The 15,887-nt window shown below is 32.6% G+C and overlaps 2 protein-coding genes and 1 pseudogene across 3 annotated transcripts; 1 reads left to right on the plus strand and 2 right to left on the minus strand.

Moving 5' to 3' along the window:
- Positions 1–337: 337 nt before the first annotated feature.
- On the minus strand, positions 338–3,139 carry LOC137825451 (receptor-like protein 41; annotated as a pseudogene). Its single transcript, XR_016515223.1, has one exon. The product of XR_016515223.1 is annotated as a receptor-like protein 41 (transcript).
- A 4,481-nt stretch (positions 3,140–7,620) lies between these two features.
- RLP25 (receptor like protein 25) lies at positions 7,621–8,733 on the plus strand. The gene has a single exon (XM_090294642.1). It carries the CDS (start codon positions 7,853–7,855, stop codon positions 8,636–8,638), a length of 786 nt encoding a protein of 261 aa, XP_090150768.1. The 5' UTR covers positions 7,621–7,852; the 3' UTR covers positions 8,639–8,733.
- A 2,767-nt stretch (positions 8,734–11,500) lies between these two features.
- LOC137825453 (uncharacterized) lies at positions 11,501–14,267 on the minus strand. Its single transcript, XM_068631118.2, has 4 exons — positions 14,105–14,267; positions 12,977–14,030; positions 11,984–12,215; positions 11,501–11,881 (listed from the first exon to the last, which is right to left on the minus strand). The coding sequence occupies exons 2-4, from the start codon at positions 13,938–13,940 to the stop codon at positions 11,857–11,859; spliced, it is 1,221 nt and encodes a 406-aa protein (XP_068487219.2). The 5' UTR covers positions 13,941–14,030; positions 14,105–14,267; the 3' UTR covers positions 11,501–11,856.
- Positions 14,268–15,887: the final 1,620 nt, after the last annotated feature.

Below are 15,887 nucleotides of genomic sequence, written 5' to 3' on the forward strand. Positions count from 1 at the left end.
ATCTGCTCTGAATTTGGCAAAATAATTTGTTGTTAATTACTTGAAGAGCCCGAGGCTGGATTTTTCAAGAAATGCCGAGACAACAACCAATCTGAGAAATTCCGACACTTTGGTCATTGTTATTGGTATTACGGATTATTTTTTTTTATCAGCAAAGAATTAAATAAATTAAAATGGGATACTTTAGGGGTATCCTAACTCCTTTACAGATAAAGTATATAGATACATAGGATGATATCTATCTATATGACACTTCTTCCCTTCCTAACAAAAAACTACCGTCCATGGAACATAAAACAGCTAACACCTAAAAACAGGGATCATATTCTTGATGATTCAAGCAAGTACTTCTTTTAGAGCAAAGACCCAGCAATATCAGCCTTGTAGAGCAACAACCTTGATTTGGCCTTTTAACATCATCTAACACAGCTTGTATGAGAAAAGCCAGAGTTGCCTTGAGCTTGCAGTAAGCTATTCCTGCAGTAACTGAGCCAAAAGCCAGAGAAACCAGAGGGACCAAAAACAGCAAGTACAAGCAACAACAGCTGCAACTGCAACTGCATAATTCAGGTTTTTTATCACATGACCCATTAGTGGCCTTATGCCTTTAGCTCCAGCTACTACACGTCCATCTAAAAAACAGTTTGCTTCATGCCATGACCCGTCTGTTCTTACAGCACCTCCAACGTCCTCCATTACCTTTGCATTTGGAATCTCTCCTTCAAATTTGTTTCCCGATAAATCAATGCTCAAAAAGTTTGTTGGAATTTTTTTGAATGGCACACTCGTTCCTTTTGTTGTTACAGTCATAGGTGAATAATATACTGCAAAACTAAATTCCCATTGCAGGTATTGCTGTGAATTGCCAACCACCTCATCTTGAACAATATTCTTATCGCTTCAAAATTTTGCATGTAATCTTCTGGAATTGGGCCGCTGAAGTTGTTGGATGAAATATCAAAAATAATTAAACTGGGTAATCCATGCTCGGTCTTGAATATGACAATGGGACCATGCAACTTATTAGCCCGCAAAACCAACACTTTCAAAAACGGTAGAGTTCGAAGCCAGTGGGGAAATGTATCTTCTATTTGATTGTTGCCAAGATTTAAAATCTTTAATCGCATGCAGTTGGACAAAGATTGTGGCAAAGGACCTTCTAATCGGTTGTCATTGAGATTCAGACTCTGGAGACTGTACTTTGAAAAGGTATTTGGCAAAGTTCCATTAAGTCTGTTCATTTCTAGATTCAAAATGAAAAGGGACGATGAACTCGCAAGGCATTGTGGAATGGTGCCTGTCAACTTGTTGTTGGACAACACAAGAATCTCAAGTGAACTTGCATTGCAAATTGACGAAGAGATACCACCAGTGAGTAAGTTGTAACTAAGGTCAAGTTTTCTGAGTTGGTAGTTCCTAGAGAATTGGTCCACTGGTGTTGTCAACCAATTGGGCACCTTTCCATTCAATTTGTTGTTGGACAAAATGAGAATTTCCAAAACTGGGACTTTACTTAATTTTGGAAATTCGGTTAAACCCAAAGAAGACAAGTCCAACTTCTTTAAGCGGGAGAAACTATAATTGACACTTGATTCAAACTTTAGTGATAATTGACTTAAATTTGAAAGGTTAAGAATTTCAAGATTTTGGAACTTGGAGAAAAGTGAAAATTTGACAGAACCGCTGAAGTTGTTCCATGACAGAGATAAATAAGTAAGGTTGACAAGGTTGAAAATTGATTCTGAAATATTGCCCTGCAGCTTGTTGTCACTCAAAACTAGATCCTGCAAGGAATATGAGGAGATTGCAGGTATATGGCCTGTGAACTGATTATTCGATAGAGATAAATACAACAACGATGGCAAAGAGAAACACCAAGAAGGAATTGTACCATTTAGCATGTTGTCAGTCAAGGATAACAAAGCTAGATTTGAAAACCCTGGTATTTTGTTGGGCATAGGTCCCTCTAATTTGTTACGTGATATATCCAAGTAAATGAGATGTTGAAGATTTGAAAGTGTTGATGGCAGCTCACCTTGGATATTGTTACAATTCAAATCCAATTTTTCAAATCTGTTTGATTGATGAAATACATTTGGTATTTGACCACTGAGATGATTATAACAGAGAAGCAGAACATTTAGACGTGGAAGGGTTAAGAGTGAGGATGGAATTGAACCATTGAGGGAATTGTATGAGAGGTCCAATAAAGTAAGACTTGTAAGGTTAGAGAAAGAAGGAGGGATTGGCCCTTGGAATGCACAACCTGAGATTTGTAAGACGTTGAGAGAAGCTGAACTACATCTCAGGCTTGGAAGTTGGCCATGAAGTTCAAAATTACCTGATAGATCTAAGTATTGCAGATTTGGCAAACAAAGAATGGCATCTGTCAACTTTCCCTTCAACCCAGTTTCTCCAAGACTTAGAGTGATCAGAGAGGAAGACAAATTGAGTGACCTCATTGAAGTTGATGACAAATCTGTATAATTCAAAACTAGCACCCTTAATTCGGTTGCATTTTGGAGCATCTTCTTCCATGTGCCTTCCTTCCACTTTAACTGTTGGAGAGAGAGATCAAGTGATTGCAATTTGGAAAGATGTGAGATTTGGGGAGGAATTTCACCTTGAAAGTTTGAAAAAGACAAGTTGAGGTGTGTGAGGTTCACAAACTCACCTATTGGAGATGGAATCTGAGAGTTAGAGAAGTCATTGAAAGCAAGATTGAGTGATTGCATATGAGAAAGACTGAAAAGGGTACTGTTTGCATTGATTTGACCCTGAAGCCCACCACATGTAAGGTCGATGGCAGTCACATGACCAGAAATGGGGTGGCATGTGACTCCAGACCAAGAGCAGCAATCTGTTCCATTTTCCCATGTTGCTATGGTTGGATAAACCTCATGGCAATAATAATAATAAGTATACATAGTATTATTAATAGTTAAGGAGGCCTTGAAGTGAAGCAGTGCAAGGTTGTCATGGGGGTGACAGAAGGAATGGGAGAATGAAAAATGAAAGAGCAGAAAATGGAAACACAGAGGAAACAACCACCCCATTCCCATGGATGATTTCATTCTAACTTGTGTGCAGTCTACAGTGGTCACATAGACTTAGTATAAAGGAGATATACTTGGATGAATATTTGTAGCCAAATGAAAAGTTGAGACAAGCATTTGGTGGGTGAAATTAAACTTTGATTGTGATCCTAGACTCCTAGTTTGTCAAAGAAAGAAATTTCAAACCCTTCTGTTCAACGGATCAGAAGTCATTGTCGGTGGATCATTGACTTGGAAGTTATTGCGGGTTAGAGTCGTCATTTTAGAATTTTTATTTCTTCAATTATTAAGTTAAACAAACACTTCCTCTGTCATTTTCTAATTTTTTTTAAATATATAGAAACTAACAAGTACAACAATTATTTTTTTGGATAAATAGACAATAGTACAATATGCCCTAAAAAGTGGGAGTTTTTGTTTTGATTTTCCATCTTAAAACTTATGTTTTGTATCTTTATCCTACAGGGAGTGGCCAGAGGAGATGAGTTGTTTTTAAAACCACTTAATAGCTGATATTACTCTTACTTAATTCTTAATGATCTATGCAGATACAGTTAGACCCCTAGACCCCTAAATGATGATGATGATGTCTGAAAAGGCCTCCTAAATGCACTTCAATTTCTTCTAATTGACAAGAAAATATTTTGTTTTTGTGGCCGGCCAAGTGAAGTCTGAAATTAAACAAATGGCACAATGTTGGCGCTTTCACACTTTCCTATTACAAAATGCCAAAAATAAGGAACAAAATAACATAACGGACATGGCACAAGTTTAAGGGCAGATTTAGTAGATATCAAGAAAACCAAAGAAAATGAAAAACGTAATAAAGGATAATACATCAAATTCAATATTGCACTGTAGATTTGGGTTGAAACTGTTTGTCTAAAAACTTTCCTATTTATGTATTAAAATGATTCTTGATCCAATGATGAAAACATCTTATGGTAGTGTATACAGATTCCAGATCTGATGTAACATAAAAGCTTACCAATATCAATTTATATGATGCATTTAGAATCCGTTTGTAACTTGACATGCATCATGCTATTTGTCGGTGGAAGTATCAGTAAGGTACATTTTCCATAAAGAAATTACAATACATGTAATCCTCCAGATTTTCATCATTATCTAGAAACTTTTTCTTTGTTTCAGTCTCAATCAGTGATCATCGGATTTGTCCAAACTGGAGTTGGACCTCACGGTATACTATAAGAAAATCATGAAATAGAAACCAATTGGTAGAAATCAAAATCGGCCAGATCCTTAAGAATTAAGTAAAAGTAATATCAGCTGTTAAGTGGTATTAAAAACAACTCATCTCCTCTGAGCGCTCCCCGTAGGATAAAGATACAAAACATAAGTTTTAAGATGGAAAATCAAAACAAAAACTCCAACTTCTTAGGGCATATTGTACTTAATTGTCTATTTATCCAAAAAATATTGTTGTATTTGTCAGTTTCTATATATTTAAAAAAATAGAAAATAACAGAGGAAACGAGGTTTTAGATGTGTAGAAAGAAATAAGTGTTTGTTTAACTTAATAATTGAAGAAATAAAAACTCTAAATTTCTGTGATGAATAAAATCAGAGCATAACTGTGTCGACTCTGACCTGCAATGACTTCCAAGTGGCAGTATTAGGAATGATCCGTAATGGTTAGGGTAGAAATTTGATACTATTTGTTTGACAAAATACTCAAAATATAGAAACTCTAAATTTCTCAAACCATTGATGTGCCTATAAGCATTTTATTATTACTCCATTGGTTAGAAAATTGTGACAAATTTAATCACGGCAATGACTTGACTTCTAATAATCAGTTGAACAAAAGGGTTTGAAATTTCTTTCTATGACAAACTATGAGTCTAGGACCACAATCAAAGCTTCATTTTAACCACCAAAACCTTATCTCAACTTTTAATTTGGCTCTAAATATCCATCTTATAATTTGTATATCTACTTTATACTAAGTCTGTGTGACCACTCTAGACTGCACACAAGTTAGAATGAAATCATCCATGGAAATGGGGTGGTTGTTTCCTGTGTGTTGCCATTTTCTGCTCTTTTATTTTTTGTTCTTCAGGGTAGATTCAGTGCAAAAAGTACCCTTTTCAGTCTTTCTCATCAGTCAGTTTCATATTTGTTTCCTGAAATCTTGATTGCTGATCAAAGCTTCTAATGGTTGAAGTACCAGAAATTGTTTTAGAAAAGTGTTGAATGAGTGGGGCTTTGCAGACTCCAACTAAACGTGATAGTTCTTGCTGCAGTCAAATTAATAGCTGATAGCAAATGCTGACTATAATCACAGGTACAAAGACAACGAAAACCTGCCATGCAGCCTGAGACATCACTGCTATAATTCCCAAAAGTTGGATCATAATGAAGGCAAATGATGCAATTTGATGAGGACAACATCGTTGGAAAGGTGCCTGTGAGACAACATGGCAGTTAAAATGAAGTTGAAAAACAAAATTTGCTGAACTCAAAATGAGATGTGTAGTTGGAAGAATGGGACAGTAAAAGAGAGTTTGAAGATTTAGAGGTTATAAGCAGTGGAAATTGATTGCAGAAAAGTGTAGTAAAAAATGTAAGAGACAAAAGGGTAACTTGGTTAGGAAGATTGTAACTTGGTAGGCAAGACTCTGAGTTTAGTAGAAGGAACAGAATAGTAGAAAAAGTTCTTTTTTATATTTTATTGTTGTCGGTCTAGGTAGAAGGTGACGTGAAATTAAGATACACTATTACTTTATTATAAGATGGCTTGGTCTTTATTAAATAATAAATGTAATCCTATATCCACTAAATCAATCACAACCTAACAACTCTTTATTATTTTCCTAAAATTACTAATATTCAAATGAAATGTTAAAAATTTAACTATTTTATATTTAGTAGTTAAATTATGTAACACTTAAAATTATATATTTGGACAAAAATATTCATACTACAACTTAAGCTTTGATCACTCTATTGCATACTTCATCACAGTCTCAGCTACTTAAATCAGCAGCAACAAAGCATAGCCAGGTACGTTTCAAATCATGATATTTACCAATTATATATTTCTCCCACAAGATTATTATAGGAAAGATTCAGCACTTCAAGAAAGTTCATATTCACCAATTCTGTAGGAATCCCTACCAGTCAACATATTTGAAGAGAGATCCAATGACTCCAATTTTATCAAATTTCCCATGGATTGGGGAATAGGACCACTGAGTCTATTGTGGGAGAGGTTCAGTCCAATGAGTGCTTGAAGCTCTCCAATGGTAATAACTGTGGAGTCAACAAACTCTTAGGCAACATTTCACTGACTCCACAGTTATTACCATTGCACACCGAATAACTTCTGTTCTTCACAGTGATATGGTTCTGCTTCTTAGTCAGGGTTAGGAAAGCCTCTCATTCTTCGCATAGCATTGATATTCTATGCATCTTCATGTTTCACCATTTTCTGATTTGGCTAGACATTGATGCAGGACTTATTGAGGAGTATGTTGACACCCCAACAAGGTTGCTAGAGAACACGGTGATGATCACTGATTGAAACTGAAACAAAGAATTGTAATTTCTTTATGGAAAATGTACCATACAGATACTTCCACCAACAAATAGCATGATGCATATCAAGTTACAAACGGATTCTAAATGCATCATATAAATTGATATTGGTAATGATATAGTAAGCTTTCATGTTATATCATTTTGCTGAAATCAGAACTGGAATCTGTATACACCACCATAAGATGTTTTGATGATTGGATCAAGAATCATTTTAATACATAAATAGCAAAGTTTTTTAGACAAGCAGTTTCAATCCAAATGTACCGTGCAAGTTTCATTTTCTTTGGTTTTCTTGATATCTACTAAATCTACCATTAAACTTGTGTCGCACCCATTATGTTATTTTGTTCCTTATTTTTGGCATTTTGTAATAGGAAAGTGTAATAGCGCCAACATTGTAATATCGGAATAATGATGGAAAGAAACAGAGATGTGCATTTAGGAGGCCTTTTCAGAAATCATCATCATCATTTAATGGGCAAGTGCCAAAGTATTTCAGTTCTAATTGTATCTGCATGCATAGATCATTAAGAATTAAGTAAAACTAATATCAGAGTGGTATTAAAAACAACTCATCTCCTGTGGGCACTCCCTGTAGGATAAAGATACAAAACATAAGTTTTAAGATGGAAAATCAAAACAAAAACTCCCAGTTTTTACGGCATATTGTACTTAATTATCTATTTATCCAAAAAAAAAATTGTTGTATTTGTTAGTTTCTATATATTTAAAAAAATTAGAAAATGACAGAGGAAGTGTTTGTTTAACTTAATAATTGAAGAAATAAAAACTCTAAAATGACTACTCTGACCCGCAAAGTCAATGATCCACCAACAATTTGAACAGAAGGGTTTGAAATTTCTTTCTTTGACAAACTAGGAGTCTAGGACCACAATCAAAGCTTAATTTCACCCACCAAAACCTTGTCTCAACTTTTCATTTGGCTATAAAAATATTCATCCAAGTATATCTCCTTTATACTAAGTCTATGTGACCACGGTAGACTGCACACAAGTTAGAATGAAATCATCCATGGGAATGGGGTGGTTGTTTCCTCTCTGTTGCCATTTTCTGCTCTTTCATTTTTCATTCTCCCATTCCTTCTGTCACCCCCATGACAACCTTGCACTGCTTCACTTCAAGGCCTCCTTAACTATTAATAATACTATGTATACTGATTATTATAATTATTATTATTCTTATTGCCATCAGGTTTATCCAGCCATAGCAACATGGGAAAATGGAACAGATTGCTGCTCTTGGTCTGGAGTCACATGTCACCCCATTTCTGGTCATCCAACAACTTCAGCAGCCCAATTCCAGAAGACTACATACAAAGTTTTGAATCCATGAAGAATATTGTTCAAGATGAGGTGGTTGGCAATCCACAGCAATACATGCAATGGCCATCTATTATTTCACTATATTATTATTCTCCTACGACTGTAACAACAAAAGGCACGAGTGTGCTATTCGAAAAAATTCCAACAAACTTTGTGAGCATTGATTTATCAGGAAATAAATTTGAAGGAGAGATTCCAAATGTAATTGGAGAGCTTCAAGCACTTATTGGACTGAACCTCTCCCACAACAGACTCAGTGGTCCTATTCCCCAATCCATGGGAAATTTGATAAAATTGGAGTCTTTGGATCTCTCTTCAAATATGCTGACTGGTAGGATTCCTACAGAATTGGTGAATATGAACTTTCTTGAAGTGCTGAATCTTTCCTATAATAGTCTTGTGGGAGAAATACCTCAGAGAAAGCAGTTTGATTCTTTTTTGAATGATTCCTATGAGGGAAACTTGGGCTTATGTGGAGTTCCACTGTCAGTGAAATGTAGGGAGGAGCATGATCAACATTCTTCAGAAACATTGTGGAGAGAAGAGAAATTTGGATTTGGTTGGGAAGCAGTGGCTATAGGATATGGTTGTGGAATGGTGTTTGGAGTGGTGATGGGAAGCTTTGTATTTCTTATTGGAAAGCCTAAATTGCTTGTGAGAATGTTTGGTGGTTAAGTTAGTTATATGCTGAAAAGGAACACTGTGTTGAGTTGACAACTCATATAAATCAGCTCATGCAAATATGATTTGTTTTCTTTAATTGTGGTGAATTTGTAAGAGTGTTTAAGGTTTATAAATGTAGCAAGTTTGTGTTCTCCTTAAAATTTATAAATAAATTATCCTTTATAGTAATCTTTCATTTATTTGCTAATTGCATGTGTATCAGAACATCTACAGTTAAATTGATTATTTATGTTTATAAGCAGTATTTGTTTTGTTTGAAGGATTGTCATTTCTATTAATTATTTCGTTAACGCGTTTTTTTATTGGCAGCAAATAATATTTCACAATATGATGTTTTGTATAAGGTATAATTTATTGCATATTGATGAGGTTGATTTTTTTCACACTTTAAAGCTTTAGTCAAAGATTTTTTTTTAATGTAATCATAAATAACTCTTTTAATTAAGATTCATTTAATTCAGTTTATTATGAGATTAACTATTATTTGTGTTAATTTTGTATTTGTAACTAGAGTACAGAGTTTAATTAGACGATCTAGTGATTACACACATGGTTTAAACACTATAAGAAAATGATTGAATGGTAACTAATTTAGAAACCAAAAATAAATAGTTTCTATAGTAACTAATTTAGATACCATTTTATAAACTAAAAGTTATTGGTTACTAAAATGGTATCTATTATTAATAAAAATTATAATATAATTAGATACTATATTTTTGGTAGTTAAAAATAAAAATAAGAAAAAGTTTTTTATAGAAACCATTATTTTAGTCTCTTGTTAAAATGTAGATGGAAACTATTTTTTAGTCACTTTTAATCTATTTTAAAAACTAATTTTTGGTATCTAAAAATAATAAAATTAGAAATTAATTTTGTAGTTTCTAATCATCATATAATTAGACACTTAAATTTTTAGTCACTATTATTTAAATTTATGATACTAATTTTGAACTAATTAAATTTTATAAAATTAATTATTAATTATTAATTTATAAAATATTTTGATATGAAAAAATTTACTAATTTATTAATTTTAGTATAATATTAAAATAATTAATATCAATTTAAAAATTACATTTAAAATAATATTTTAATCTTTAAAGAAAAATTTGACTAGAGTGTCGAAAGGTAATGAATAAATTAATGGATACATGTTTCATTAATAAAATTCAATTGTTTTTTGGTCTGTTGTATATTTGACTAATTCAATTTTGTATAGATGATTGAATGAATATTTATCAACTAGTAAAGAATTTATTGTTGCTCGAAAATTTATAGAGTTAAACTGCTTTTTTTTTTTATCGTCTACTTTACTTGTACGCACAATGATTTAAAAATTTCATTTTTACTTTATTGTTATTACTAATTTTACTATTTGCAAATAGATTATGAACATTATTTGATTCATTTTATTATTGGATTTGTTGGGAGAGAATTTGTGGATCATCTAACCTTATCTATACTACCATCTTTTCGATGTTAAACGGTCTAGCAATGCATTAGACGGTCCCTATTAAAATTATTTTAATTTGACTGCTAAATAATAAATATCAAATATTATAATTTTGAATAATTTTCTATAAAATTATAGTCCATTTTCAAATATGATAATTTTATAAAGTTGTTTCAAATATTTAAAAATCTTATTATAAAAATTTGTTCGAAATATAAAATATTTAATGTATAGTCTTTTAAAAAAAATTATATTATATTATTCAAAATATTATTGGTTATGGTTAAGAATATGGATGATAATGCGAATCCGTCTTCCAACCTACGGAATCCGTCTTCCAACCTACGAAAAATAGGAACAAAGTTATTTAAACTCTTTAATCTCTTTAGATTCCTTCTGCGTAACCTGCAATAAATTTCTTTTATTATATCTCATATCGAAACACAATATCAATTATAATGTTTTTTAAATCAAGATAAAATGATGATTAATTGTTATAACTTTTTTAATAAATTAAACAATGATTTCTTTTATATTTTTTTATGAAAAAAATAATTTTTACATATTTATACGTGAATGTTAATCTTAAATTATATATTTTATTTAAATTTTATTATCAATAATAAATTCATGAGGTGGAATATGTAAAACATTAAAATAAATGATTATTAAAATATTTGCATTGGTAGACTTTGTTTATACGGATTGATCTGACCCCTCATGCTTTTTATAGGTCAAATATGGACGGACCAAAACTGTCATAACTTATTAAATCACATTTTTGATCAATTATTAGTAATTAATAAATTCCAAATAAAAAATAGATATTTTATTATATTCTTTTATATAAATTTTAATTTTAATTTTACCGATAAAAATATTTTAGAGTTAGTATGATTTTAGTTCTAATTAATTTTAAATTTTAATTAAAAGTACACTTTAAATTATTATGTTTTTTTATGTTATATTTCAAATTATATTATATCAAATTTAAAATAGAACAAAAATAATATATTTCATAGTCCATATCATGTTTTCATTATATTACTACAAAAGGAATATATTTTAAATTAAAATATATTATGGTTTGTGTGTCCGATGTTTGGAAATTTCAATCTTACAATGGGATGTTAATTTCAACTCTCACAGTAGTTTAAGTAGTGCAATAAACTTTTTTTTTATGTAATTTTGTTTTTAAAAATAGATTAAATTTCAATAAAAAAAAATAGTTAATTTTTCTTTATAGTTTAGAACAGTTGGTCACCTCTTTTACTTTAGGTTAGTTTCTTCCTAACCCCACAATGTCATGGAAATTAAGATTTTCAGCTTCAAATCTTTAACATACCAGTTTCAACACTAATCAGTAGAAATTATTCAAAGCAGAAACACATCAGAAATTCATTATAATCAGGAAAGGATGCAACTTTCTCTGTACATATACGGATAAATAGTTTAGAATTCAGTCATACAAAAAGTATACTTAATAAATACAAACTTTCTCACCAACATGTTGCTCTGAGCTACCCTGAACTTATACCCTTTAAACAAAGTCTATAATTTCAGCTTTGAGGATGAAACAAAAAAAGGTTAAAACATGATTGGGAGAGAAAACTTCCTAAATATGATTAATCTGATTCTTTAGTAAAGATCAGGCATTTAGAACAAAGTCATACTTGGTAAAAAGTGCGGCTATAGCATAGCAAAATATACAATTTTCACATATAAGATTGGGTAGAGAAGCACCTGCACTAGTCTAGATTCTGCGACTGAGGAAGTATCTGTTGGACAAACAAAAGGGTGAGTTAGTTGTTTTCAGTATAACCAAACAAATGGGCATATGACTAGTGATGATATTTAACGTAGGACATTGTCCCATTTACCCTGGCAACGAAGTTTTACTTCTCTTTGATGTATCCACTTTAAATAAATCATCATAGGATGTAGAAGTGGGAGCAGAAATTTCAATATCAGAAGCATGTTTTCTTTTGATCGTTTCAACCCTCTGTGCATGTTCATTTTCTCCAATAGTTTGAGAAATAGCTTTCTCTCTATGCAATCCTTGATATTTACACCCATCATCATCATCATCACTTAGGTCTATGATCTCCTTTTCTGATTTGAATTTGATAGCACAAAAAATGTGTTAAAACTTATTTAACATTATACTTCAGGCAAAAGATAGGAGAATAAAGACTAGAAGATTCTGTAATACGAGTAAACAGTTGGCTCTTCAAGTAATTAACAATGGATGCTTTTATCAAATTCAGAGCAGATACATGCAATCTTGTTTGTATGGGAAAAACAAAATGAGTTACCTTGCCTGCTTCAGTTTGCTCTTTCTTTTGTTATTGAAATCACAAAAAAGATGATTTGCAGTATCCAAAAGGGACCAAAATATGATGATAGAACATAAAGCAGAAGAAAACCTCAACGTTACAGTTAAAAATCAGGATCTTCATATCTTATAGAATAACCAGAACTCTACAAATCAAACCATGAGTTGAACATCTAAACAAGACAACACGAACAATGCTGTGTTTGACTTGAGATAAGAACGGAAAATCGACCTTGGCCTGAAAACAGGGGCAACATACTATGTGGATCATTTGTAGGCTTCCTTACCTTGCATTTGCAAGTGGACAACTTGGGTTATTCTCCAAAATTAATAAACTCTTTGTGTAAACTTGGCCAAGAAATAGCTATTACCTTCTCTCAATAAAATCATCACGATTCAACTTACCAAGAAATATGACCAAAGTACATTAATCCATTCAGTTTGATCCAATTCAACATTTTCAAAGGAGATTATATAAATGTAAATCCGTATTATAGATATAAGGGATGCAAACATAACAGAATTTTCATTTCCATACCTGATGCAGGTAGAGCATCTTCCTTGTTCCCTTTTTTGGAAGTGTGAGCAGTGGCAGCATCAAGAGAGTGACGAGTATCTTTAGTCCTTTGGAAAGGAACAGGCTCCCCATTGTCATTTTCAAGCTCGTAGTCATCAATAACCTGTTCATCTTTGACAGCATAAGAAACTCCAGGGTTAGGCTCCACTTCAGTGTTCCCACAATTAGAGGCATCTCCACTCAACAAAAGCTTTATATCATCTTCCAGCCTCACAACACTGGCACTGAGTTCACTATATTTCCTCTCCAAAGACTCAAACGATGTCTTACTTTTGTGCTTCTCATCTGTCAATCTACAATTTTCAGTCCTCAACCCCTCTATCACAGTCAAATTCTTCTTGACTGCTTCTTCCAATTCCATGTTCTTTATCTTAAGGGAATCAAGAGTACTCTTGTCCCTAGCCTTCTCCTCCTCCAACACAGGGATCTTGGCCCTTAGTCTAGCCACATCCACTTGCATTTTTCTCTTGAACTCCTTCAGCTCAAAAACTTCACGTTCTAAAGCAACGTTCTTTTTCCTTAACTCCTCAACCAGCCCATTTTTCTTCACTTCCTTCAACAACTGTTCATAATGCTCCTGGGATCTCTTCCCCTTTTCACATTGTTCCTCTATGCTTTTCAGCCTTTCTTCGGCTTCAATACGGTTGAGGCTCGCCATATGAATCTTCTCCCCGAGTATCCCAACCTCCGCCCGGAGTGGTCCAACCTCCGCCCGGAGTGGCCCAATCTCCGCCGTGAGTTTGGCCTCCCTCTTCACCAACTCTTCTTCAACTTTATCAAAGTCCTCCGTCTGATACGCAACACGGAGAACTGAAACAAGCTCAGAAATGCTCATTTCACTGTACCCTTTTGCAAGGGCGGTAGAAATGAGCCTTGGCAAAGACTTAGCCAAGGACCCAGGTTCAGCTTTGGGTTGAAACGCCATGAAAAGTCCAAAAGCCGCAGACTTTTTTTGAGGGGGGAACTTCGTTACCTCTGCTCCACGTAAACTTGGTGCGAAGAAATGGAATTTGGGCTGCAGAATGAAAGTTTGTTTTGGGTATGAGAGAACGAAGGAAGAAAGGACATGTGATTTGATTTGAAACGTACCTGGCTGCTATGCTTTGCTGCTGCTGATTTTGATTCGATGCAGAAACTCTGCGTTACAGAGCAAAACTTGAAACAGTAATAAGCAGAAACTCTGCGTTACAGAGAGGAACATGGAACGACATATACTGAAGAAAAGGACTATAAATAAAACAAAACAATAATTGAAACAACCTTTTCACTTTCATTAGTCTTTAACGGCAAAACAAAAAGGCACCAACTAACCCTTTTTCTTTCCTCATACATTTCTCCTGCAATTGGGCTAATTTATAAATGTTTATTTAAAAAAAAATATTTTTTAAGAGAATCAATGAAGATTATATATATACACATATATTGGAAATTTTGGTTTTTTTAGTTTCAAAGCAAAATAAGAAATATTGAAAGAAAGAAAGTCTAAACTCTCATAATCCACGTGGATTATTTTTTTTCCTTCCTACAGTTAAACTTGGATTTTCATTGGATTTTATCATGATTGAGAAATATTTTGAAAGATAGAAGATGTAAAATTTAATTAAACAAAAAAAAAACATTGTTGTACCATATTAATTATTTTTTTCTTCAAATAAAATAACTGAAAAGAACATTTGGGTAAATTCTATTCGCACGTAAATTAACGGATAACTCGCCGTTTATTTTAACAGAGGTAAGAAAAAGATAAAAATAATACGTGTAAAGAATATTAAATTGTAATTGTTGTGTAAGGGAGAGGGTGACTCATTTAAAGCTATTAATAATTAATGAAGAATATTTATAATTAATATATTTCTTTTAGGAAAGTATATTATATTCAAGTTTTTATATGGGAGCAGTTTGTTCATGTGCCATCTGGAAGACTAGGGAAAGAGTAGGTTTTATTCTTTGCCTCTTTATGACAGACACTATAAATAGTATGTGTCAGTCATTGTCATTTAATAGCAAAGAGTTTCGTTTCCTCTCATTTTCTTTGTCGTCTAAACAACCTTTTTAGTATTGTACTTGTACTGATGGTCCGAAAGCTATAATTGAGAGGTTATGTCCTCTGAAAGAATAAAATAAATTTAATAAGAATCCAAATTAATGAGTGTGTAAAGTAATAAAGTGATGTAGAAAGAAATGTGCAAATAAGATATGAGTCCAGTAAAAAAAGAAAATCTTATAAATAGAGGATAAGACAGAGATAAGAAAAAGTAAATTTTATCTGATGAACATAAAACTATTTCTGACTTTGACATCGGAGCGTCTTCAGGTACACACCCATCGAGAAGAAGCCGAGAATCCTATCTAGAGAGAAGTCGGAAGCCCTACTTAAAGAGAAGTCGAAAGTCCAACCTAGTGAGAAGCTCAAAATTTGAAGATCAATAAAGAAGATAGTCTTGTCAACTTACTTGAGTGTTTCGATTCTTGTGGTAAGAAGATTACTAATTTCTAAATAACTTGTTTAGTCGCTGTCATTAATATGGACACATGAAATTTTGTCTGTTGCTTTCTAATACTTACTAGTTTGTATAACTGTAAATAGTATGAAAAAAGTGAGACTGTATACACAAGAGAACGTGAAGATACTGCAAATGTCTCTGTTGTTTTTTTTAAGGTATTAATTATAATTATTATGGTTTCACTTTCCTGAATTAATTTATTATGGTCTTAATTGCCTTGATGGTTTGCAGATATTTTTTTCAAACGGGATTGTTGTCCCTCGATTTTCTAAAGGTCTTTGTAAGTATGATTTGACCAGTAATCTGGTGTATGGTTTTTAACATATCAACACTCGATAAAGAATGCAATAGAATCTTTAAAATTACTC

Source organism: Phaseolus vulgaris, chromosome 8 (genome assembly GCF_051622355.1).
Source record: "Phaseolus vulgaris cultivar YP4 chromosome 8, ASM5162235v1, whole genome shotgun sequence".
Classification (NCBI taxonomy): domain Eukaryota; kingdom Viridiplantae; phylum Streptophyta; class Magnoliopsida; order Fabales; family Fabaceae; genus Phaseolus; species Phaseolus vulgaris.